At 40.6% G+C, this 10,000-nt stretch overlaps 2 protein-coding genes across 3 annotated transcripts in view; both read left to right on the top strand.

Annotated features, from left to right (window-relative positions):
• Positions 1-2,372, top strand: part of LOC138045072 (myosin heavy chain, clone 203-like) — a 33,279-nt gene extending 30,907 nt beyond the window's left edge. For both annotated transcript variants that reach the window (XM_068891442.1, XM_068891446.1), the window contains exon 15: positions 2,091-2,372. In XM_068891442.1, coding sequence (XP_068747543.1) covers positions 2,091-2,165 — 75 coding nt within the window. In that variant the 3' untranslated portion in view covers positions 2,166-2,372. The remainder of the gene's footprint in view (positions 1-2,090) is intronic.
• Positions 2,373-3,703: 1,331 nt separating this feature from the next.
• Positions 3,704-10,000, top strand: part of LOC138045074 (piwi-like protein 1) — a 45,164-nt gene continuing 38,867 nt past the window's right edge. Inside the window, exons 1-3 of the mRNA XM_068891448.1 lie at positions 3,704-3,841; positions 5,387-6,075; positions 6,679-6,759. Of these exons, the coding sequence (XP_068747549.1) occupies positions 5,423-6,075; positions 6,679-6,759 (734 nt within the window). The 5' untranslated portion in view covers positions 3,704-3,841; positions 5,387-5,422. The remainder of the gene's footprint in view (positions 3,842-5,386; positions 6,076-6,678; positions 6,760-10,000) is intronic.

Genomic DNA, 10,000 nt, shown 5'->3' on the forward strand with positions numbered 1-10,000 from the left:
AAAATGGTATAATTGCCCATTTTTAACGGACTTTTACCCTAAAAAGGTCACCTAGAATCTTCGGGAGCCTTTTTTCTGGCTAAAAGTTTCGAAAAGGTAAGTTTTGATCCCTATAATTTCAGATCACTAGACTTTCAGCTAGGAAATCCGAACAGATGAAAATTTCTAGGGAATAAAAATATGCCTATATCTACCGCTTAAATACTAAAATACGTTTAACAATGCTGTTTAAGTGGTTTTGAACTATATTCTCGTTGGGTGCCCCTGAGTCCTATATTCCTATATTTTTGGACCCCTAAAGCGCTTGACACCCTGGGTATATTGCATGCCGGCTAAGAACTGCAGAATACCGTGCCACTTCAATAAAGTTCTGTGTAGCTGTCTACGCGGTACGCAAAAACTAATACTTGAAATTCAAGTTGAAGTACGTAATTTATCAGAAGAGTAGGCGTGACTCGCGAATTAAGCAGTGATCGATTGTGGATTTTACGGTTCGGTTAACTACATTTTTCACAAGATCGTGTGAAGAAAATAGCACTCGTTTACTGATTAGGCGCAAGTGCTCGTTTCAATGATTAGGCCTAAACTCTCTTTTAACATTTTGCTTTCATTTTACGGTTCGGTTAACTACATTTTCACGAGTTCGTGTGAAGAAAATAGCACTCGTTTACTGATTAAGCCTAAGAGCTCATTGCAGTGATTAGGCCCAAGTACTCTTTTAACATTTTAGCTTTCAATTACGGTTTGGTTAACTGCACTTTTGAAGAGATTATCGTACCGTCAGTTGGTTGAGCATCGGGCCGTCATGCGGGAGGTCGTGAGTTCGACTCCGGCCGGACCAACACTCAGGGTCTTAAAATAACTGAGGAGAATGTGCTGCCTTTGTAATTTACATCTGCAAACGGTTAGACTTTCAAGTCTTCTCTGATAAGGACTGTAAACGGGAGGTCCCGTCTCATAATACTTGTTGGAAATTAAATAGTATGGGACGTTAAAGCACCCACTCACTGTTCGATAAGAGTCTAGGGGGACGTAGTCCCCGGTGTTGTGGTTTAACCTAAGCTGGACGGGGGCATCTTTCACTTCCATAAAAATTAATTGTAAACTGCGGAACAAGCAGTCTGGCTAAAGTCCCCCACAAAAGTATTGTAAAATTAGTCCTGAAAAGCCCCGTGGGGGAGAGACTAATAGCAAATCATTGTTTATTAGTTTTTGCTTACTGCGTAGTTTGTTCGAGTGGCAGAATATTCTGCAGTTTCTAACCCTTTGCCCGACAATTTCAAGTGTTCAAGGGCGTGGCTATGTCCTCGGTTTCGTTCGAAATGACATTATGACGTTTTTAATTTTCCAGTAGAAAGTCAAAATTGTAAAGTCTATCTTGAACACCTATGTTGTACTCATTTACACTCTCGCATGACTTGTTGTGATAAAATCTTCATGCTTACAGTTTCATGAACACGCATCGCATACTTGCTCACTTTTGATTTATCTAAGGCAGTCGTCACGGAATTTGTGAGCCCGGTTTGTGAGAAACCACTTGAGAACAAAGACTCCTTACTGCTTCCGGAAAATAGAACTCGAGCCCTTGACATCATGACATGGTCCTTCGAGTTTAACACCTCGTAATCTTGCGCGGAACGAGACTAAAAGCTTGTGAGGTGTTTGATGTCCGACTGCCCTTGTTATGAATTTCACACTGTTGCTTCATCAGGGCGGCTTTTTGTTTAATGTCTGACTGTCATTTTGCAATTTGATCGCAACAATTTTGGCGGAAGCGAGGTCACATTACCTTCTGGTTCTGGCGACAAACTTAATTTGTTTTTCTTGTTTCGGTGCTTGAAACACATTGATATGCAATCTTCTTCAAGATGCTTGCACCTCGCACGTTAATAGAATTTCCGCTCGTAGTATCGTGTTTTTACCTATATGAGTGGATGGTTACGGCATCTCGCGTATGTCCACAGAGTCGGAACACACAGTGGCAAAGATTGTGCGGATCACTCTATTTAAAGCCCTAACGGAATTTGTTTAACATATAATGGCTGTAAGATAAGGATATATGTACATTGATCCTTTTTTTCTCTCCACAGGCTTATCTTGAAAGTAGGCTTGAAGAAGTAGCTAAGGAACTTGCATATGTGAGATCCCAACTTAGGAGACACTAGCCCCCTGGGGTAAAACCAAGTTGAACTCTTTGTCAGCATTCCCTTTTCTCGGAAAGTTAAAAAATATTTACAAAAACATTACTTCGTTTGTAATTCTTCGTTCTTCTTAATTTCTATTGCGAGACTTCTGCAGTTCACCCTTAATTTAATCGCGGTTTAAAGATGTAACTCAGTTGAAATGGAGAATTAAAGTAAAACATTTGTCTCGGAAACTTGTCGTTGTCTTCATTGCAGATAAATGTGTGAGAAAAAAAAAGTGCGAGAATGTTGACTTTTTTTATCACTGTTTTCTCCACCGATGGATGCAGTCATAGACCGAGTAGTTGTCTTCTTTCTTGTAGATTGCAGTTTGATTGGCCAAAAGAAATGGCCGAAAAGTCCTTTTAACGGATGTATTATTTACCAGTGTAACCTCTCGACAGGTCAATCCCCGAGCCTTCGTACCTTTATTCTCCGCTTTTCATGTTTTTCTGTAATGTAAATGATTTTTTCCATGCAGCACGTGTACCCATGAACTTGAACTTTTCCTTGCTTTTCTCTAATCGAACGTTGAGGTGCGCTGGTAGATTTTCTAAAATTTATAACTCACCAATTTGGTACATTCACTAAAATACACTTTACAAATCAAAACACTTACTAGCACTTAGCAAATATGTTTCTCGAGAAACCTACGCCATTTTTTTTTTCTTGCAAAAACACCGTATTTGGCCGTGACAGAAATGTATCAGTTTCCACTTCGATTTTTTCGTAAACAAAATTAATGTACTTCGCAAGTTGAAACTTTTTATCTTTTCGACATGGATTACCGGTAGGTGGTTAAACAAGACCACCAATCATTCAGCAAACCGTACACGAATTCTTTTTCCGAATTCTAGATGGAGTGAGTTATATGATCTGCCATCAAAAAGGCGTGTCACAGTCACACCGTGAAATATTGGCGGGAAATTTGTCACGCCTCTGAAATGATTGGATCTTTGTCTTTCTACCAAAGGTACGTTTTGCAACTGTTGGCGATCCATCTAAGATTTCAGAGGCAAATCTTGCAATCCAACCCAAATCTATTAACTGTTAATTTTCGGCTTCATGATGTTGGAAAAATTGACTATTGCAATTGACTGAACAAGAAGTGTCTGTTTCGTGTCACATTTTGAAGCGGTAGGCTTGAAACAAAAGTTTTTATTTGCACGCAATGTTCTTAGCGCTCTCATTTTGGTCGTTAGGTTACAAACCACTTTGTAGTGAAAATACAGCTAAGGCAATAGCTGATAGTTTGAAATTTCGGAGAAACAACTCAGTGGGTTTCGCTAATTTTTGGGCGTTTGGCGCTCTAATATTCCCAAGGGAAACAAACTTGCCTTTTGTGAATATTCTCCAGCTGTGAACATGTTTATACAGCCGATCCATTTTATATGTAAATATTACAGTAAGAGAAAGTTGGGTCGGGAATTCCCCGTATTAAATAGGATTCGCAGTTGAAGATACACGGGGTAAATGACCAAATAAACATAGAAGTTACTGAGAGGACTGAGAGAAGGTGAACGTCACACAATCATCCCACAGATAAGATTCAGCCAATCATCATACGGAATTGAAACCATGTGATGAGTATGGTCGCCACTGACCCACGCTTTTCTTTATGCTTGAGTGAGAGGGAGAGAGCGATCATCATTGCTTTGGTAAGTTGTGGAATGTCTTTCACGATTTAGGCAATTAAATTCAGTAGTTATAGTCAGTAAGCTACATTAGATCATAGAGAGATAAAAAAGTATTTTTCTGACCTGAATTCGGGTAGGGTTAACCCTTATGGTTAAGTTAACAGTTTTTGAGACCACGAGGCGCTACTACGCTAGGCTCGAGAAATAATTGTCATGGCTATCTTCTATCGGTTATTTTTGTTTGCTGGACGACTAACGGATTTCGTAGTTGACGTTCAAGCATATACTAAACTCAGATTGCGAGTATGTTATGAATAATCTCGTCTCCTTCTTTTGGGTGGTGCATTTTAATTTATCGGTAGCATCGCTTGGGATGGGCGCCATTTTTTTGTCACGTTTAGCTTTTCGATGTGACATTGAGCTGCATTCAGTGAATAAAGCTAGCAAGTTAACCCTATCCTTTAGGATTTAGATTCCTTTCCTCTTTTAAATCTGTGGTGACCAAGGATCAGCTACTTTCTGGTTAACGGGTCGGGTAACGTCTAGCTATTAACAGGGAGTTTAAGCAAAGACGACGGCTACGGCAACGAAAACCCAAGTCCAAAATATAACTTAGGGCTATCACAAGTATTTCGCGCATATTCCGTTTTGTTCACCTTGTGCAAGGCGAACTATCCTAGCCTGTAACTGGATGGGTACGAACGGTTTTAAAGTCAAAAATGCAAATTACTTTTTCATTGTTATATGTTCACGATGTCGTCAAAACCTAAAATTTGGTGGTTTCACGTTGTTGTTTTGTGGTTCTGCACGTGCAGCATGAACATTTTGGCTTTTTTAATTAATTTTTGCGCCAACGGTTCGCGAAGGCCGTTACTTGCGGCTTGTGCTTAAACACAAAATTCCAGAATGATGGAACGGCGGAACAGTGGAATACTTTGAGTCGATGAATTGAACCTGGGCCACATTGGTGGGTGGTGTGCTCTCACCATTGCACTATCCCTGCACCCAGCGTCGTCAAGTGTCGTCAACATAGCGTTTCCAGATCCTGGGTTCTCAGATCCTAATCACAGCTGCTGAAAACCAACCAATCACAGGGGAGCATCCTGTTTAAAAGGTGGCATGTAACCAGTTGACATCATCACCTGATGAAGACTAGCAGTATGCAGTCGAAACGTCGCAATCTACATCACAAGTGACCACATCGTGAGACAAATGAGAATACTTTATTATTATTGTACTTCACCACAATGAATAACAGTAACCTTTTTTACGATAATAAAAGGGTTCATATTTCACTATTGTTTTGTACTTTCGTTTTTGCCCCGAACACTTGTGGGGGGAGAAACCATGTGTTCCAATTGTCAAAATTTTCACAACTGTTCCATGTTTTAAGTATTCCAGCGTTCCGTGTTTAAGTAGTCCGGTGTTCCGTGTTTAAGTATTCTGCCATTCCGTGTTTAAGTATTCCGGCCTTCCGTGTTTAAGTACTAGCCGTCACTTGCTTGCTTCTTTGAAAAGGGCCTTTGTTGACTTTTTAGTATTGAATTTTAGTATTTTCATTTGTAGTTATTTATTCAGAAAGATTGATAACGTGAAGACGTTATGACGGGTCGAGCCAGGGGAAGAAGCCGAGGTCGTGGTCGAGGTGGCAGCGGTGGCGATGCTCGCAGGCCTGGAGAGGGAGCTCAGGAAGTAACGCGTGAACAGGCGGCCCCAGTAGGACGTGGTCGAGCAAGAGGACCACCACCTGCTCAAGCCCCAGCTCCTGCACCGCAGAGACCAGCCCCAGCTCAAGTAGCTCCCCCAACCCAGGCCATGGCAGGAATGAGTGTGTCACAGGAACAGAGACCAGCAAGAAGGTCTAGGGACATCCCTGATGATATAGCCACCAAACCGGAACATATTGTTGACAAAAAAGGAGGAACTGGTGGAAAGATCGCACTTGTCACAAATCACTTCAAGTTGAAGACAAAACCCTCTTTCGGGGTCTATCAGTACAATGTCAGTTTCAATCCTGAACAAGAGTCTAAGAGGGTCCGAGTTGCTCTTTTGAAAAGCCAGACTGATGTGATACAGAGAGTACATGCCTTCGATGGTATGATGTTATACTTGCCCATTCGGTTGCCTGAAACCCACACAGTATTGAACTTGACTAAAAAGAATGGGGACCCTGTTCAAATGACAATTATGTTTACTAACGATGTTCCTAGGGAATCACCAAGCATGATGCAGTTGTTGAACATCATCTTTAGAAGGTATGCAGTTTGTTTTCTTAAGATCCATTTCATGTCAGGGTTAGGGTTAGGAAGGATTAAAGAGTATGCAGGGTTCTTGTTTTACAGGCTATTCAAGCAAATGTTACCAGCATTTTTCTTAGAAAATTCCTGAAGTTATTCCGTTTAAAATCCACAAACTCAGTACAGGGTTACCAGCTGTTATGTGTTTGTTACCTTCTGGAAAAGAAATTAACAAGAACCCTGAGTATCTCATCATTATGTTGATGTAAATGAAATTAAAACTGTTTATTCTGAGTAATAATGACTGTGGGTCCAAACTTGTGCGTAATATTCATCTTGTACCAAGGCTGCTGCCTAAGAAAATTTTAAAGGGGCCCTCAGAGCTAAACGCCTAGAACTTAGGAGCCCAACATACAGTACATGTATGAAGTGAAAGGTGTTGCTGTGAAAAATTAAGGCGCCCAGAGCTATTCTTTGGGAGCCCCAGGCTACGGGGCTCCTTTTAGGCAACAGCCTTGTTGTACAGAATGTTACAAAATCACTGCCGAGATGATCATTCTTCTCCACCCTAAGCATTCCAACAAGGTCAAACCTTAATTTGTTTTTCTCAATTTTGTATAGAATTCTGAAGAACATTGGCATGCAGCAAGTGGGTCGCAACTATTACCATGTAAAAAGACCCATAATGATTGACAAGTTCAGGTAAGTCTTGTTTTGTCTTGGATTATCCTAAGATTATCTTATGTTTCCTTTGTATGGAATTTGATAAGGCAGAACCCAGAATGAACTCTCAACATAAATAATGATGAAGTTCAGTTGAGAAGTAATTTGCAAACTGTGATTTTTACTTACATTGTATTTGGTGGATGTATTCTGTAAATTGCTGCTACTTTGTTTTCTTGAGTGACACACTGGTCCAGATGTGACTGCAAGCCTTTTTTTGGGTCAGAAATTGTGACATGCAAACAAGATGTTTGTAGTCAGATTACCAGGAAAATACACTACATTGACTAGCACTGCTGTGGAGTGCTGATATAGTATGCTTCTTTAAGTTGTTGAAGGCCATTTGTAATTCTGTTAATGATTTGTTTTGATAATGTCCTCATTAGTTTCACTGACATGTTTGACCTGCCCTATGATATTTCTGTGGGGACCTTAACTTTGTCATAACCCTGAATTTAGGGCTGAGGCTGCAAGAGTAATCCTAATATGATTGTGAACCAACCCTAATCCAAACCAAGTACAGGGATTGGGAAGGCCTTGCACCATACGCAAATTGTGCATAAATTTAGAAAATGTTGCATTCAAAAACTGCTAACCGGGCCCAGCATGCACCCTAGTTGTTTTTGTTATGATTTTTAATAGCAGGGACAAATGAACATATAGCAGGGACCAGGATGGCGGCTCTGACTGGCTCTGTCGCCATCTTGGCACGCTGTGCCAAGGCGGTATAGGTGTGGTAGGGGGTCGTCCCCCTCCCACTGGGGGGTAAGGGGGGCGTCCCCGAGAAAATTTTTGAATTTGTGAGGCCTAATGGGTACCCTTGGGTAAAATACTGGTCGATTTTCCGCTTCATTTCCTTCGCGCTACGGCTGACCGTAACCAACTAACATGCACAGTGTCTCATTTTTGGAAGAAATTTACTTCCGGCAGCCATATTAGAGCCCGCCATAGCAATTTGTTTAAACTCCCTAATGACGAAAGCAGGGCGCGCCGATCAATGTGTTTTCTGTTACTTGATACCCAGTAACAGAGAAATAAAGCACGATTTGGTTTAAGAAAATATTAAATAATAAAATACAAATATCGGTTGACTAGTCTCTTCATATTGAAAGAATCCTTGTACAACCTGCGCTTAAAATAGCCGAGACAAAAATAAAAATAGCAGAGTAAAGGTCCCGGCATCCCGGCTTTAACAAAAACCCTGTAATGGGTGATAAGCATTTTAATTTGTGCATTCATTTTGTAATGCGTCAAATAAGAACATGAAATATCGACCTGTGTCTTTCCTTCTTTCGTGTTCGTTTATTTTTGTCCCCAGACCTCTCCTCGCTTTCAGCTTGCAAAGGAGGTTCTGTAGAGCCATAACATATGCTTCAGTTCGGTTTTCGTCGTTCTCACTGGAATGAATAAAAATTCATTTGCATTTTCTTTATAATGCCTCCGACGAAAGCTCCAAAACTAGATGGTCAAGGACAAAGAAAATCTTCAAGTTTTTTAGCGCTGAGACCGCTAGGATAGATCGCAAAAATGACCACTGATACCGTAACAACTGAAACAAAACGATTACTCCCTCCCCACTTTCAAGGGCTGCAACTGCAAGTGTAAACAGAGACAGGAAGTTCCAGCAGAAGTGGCTAACTTTGTGGCCATGGCCAGTGTACGAAAGAGACGGCATGTTCTGTAAAAATGCTTTTTTATGTATAAAGTACTTTTAGCAGAAACTGTATCAAAGTAAGTTATATTTATTGTGAATGCACTGAAATAAGTCAGTCTTGCTTACTGAAAGTTCAGTGTACCAGGGTAACAGTTGTTACCACAGTTTTCAACACAGTTCTTGAGTTGAGTTTTATAGTAATGTTTTTTAAGAGTGGGACTGTGACAGATACAGTAACCAGGGTTACATACCATACACTAACTGTGACTGAGAAATACTAAATGAAACTAAATGTAAAAATACTGTGCTGCTACCATGAATTGCACTTATCATTTCTACGGTATTTTATTCCCTATCATCCGACCCACCCCTTGACTTCAATGGCCCATACTCTTACGAAATGGCCGTAACTTTTGAAAGTCATGGGTCATAGGTCCACATCATCAAGAAAGGAATTGCAACAAATTGGCGGCAAAATTCAAGTGATAAAAGATGCTCCCAATTTGATGGAAAGCAGTAATTTTGGCAGTCATCCCCTTTTATTTTCTTGCTCTAAAGCGGCAAATAGAAGCCTCTCGATTACAACAGCCGTGATTAATACTGCCACCCAAGAAAGCAAGGCCAATACAGATGAGTTTGCTACAAATCATACTGTGAAAAACCAGAAGAGCATACTAAAGATGCCGCTCACTTTTCGGACTGCCTGCGATAAAGATTACGTGAATTGCAACTACTTTGTCTGCTTTGTTCCATTCCTCTCCAGCTGAAAATTCGCCACGTAGAGTAAAAAAAGTTAACATGGCAGGAAATCCTCTGATGCGCATGAGATATGGTACAGATGCCACATCACCGCAACTGGATATAGTCTGTCACTTTGACCTGGGTCATGCAAAATCACTGCACTGTATGTAATTAACTTTACCTTGATCAAATTTCTTTTGTCTCAAGTGGCATTTACTTTGGTATTAATAATTATTGATTACATTAACAAAACAATTTACCCGGAGAAAGGAAAGGAAAGGAACTTTAAGTGTCTAGTCATTCTAGCGCTGGAGCACTAATTGGGGACACTGTATACGGAAATTAACAATTATCACAAATCAAGTCAAATGTTGGTTTTTGAGGAGAGTGGAAACCGGAGTACCCGGAGAAAACCTCTCAGTGCAGAGTAGAGAACCCACAAACTCAACCCACATATGATGCCGGATCTGGGAAACGAACCAGGGCCACATTGATCAGTGGGAGGCGAGTGCTCTCACACTGTGCCATCCCTGCACCCCAGTAAGTAAATAGTAGTAGCTCAAGTGTAAACACGGCATACATTTGCTTTGCACGGATTCTGAATGTCAATTTAATAGTGGATTGAATAGTTGTCATCTGATTTTGCAAGTTTAACCCATTGAAAATTTGTGTGCTCCATGTGTTATGTATAAGGTTACTTGGCCAATTCTCGAGGTATAGCAGTGGTAAGCGAGCGTTAAAAATAAACCATATGCGCAGTAAATGTACACAAGAGACTGACTTCTAGAATTAAGTTCACCTTCAACCCATGGACTCCCCGGGGTT

The sequence above is a fragment of the Montipora capricornis genome, chromosome 4, assembly GCF_036669925.1.
Source record: "Montipora capricornis isolate CH-2021 chromosome 4, ASM3666992v2, whole genome shotgun sequence".
Classification (NCBI taxonomy): Eukaryota; Metazoa; Cnidaria; class Anthozoa; order Scleractinia; family Acroporidae; genus Montipora; species Montipora capricornis.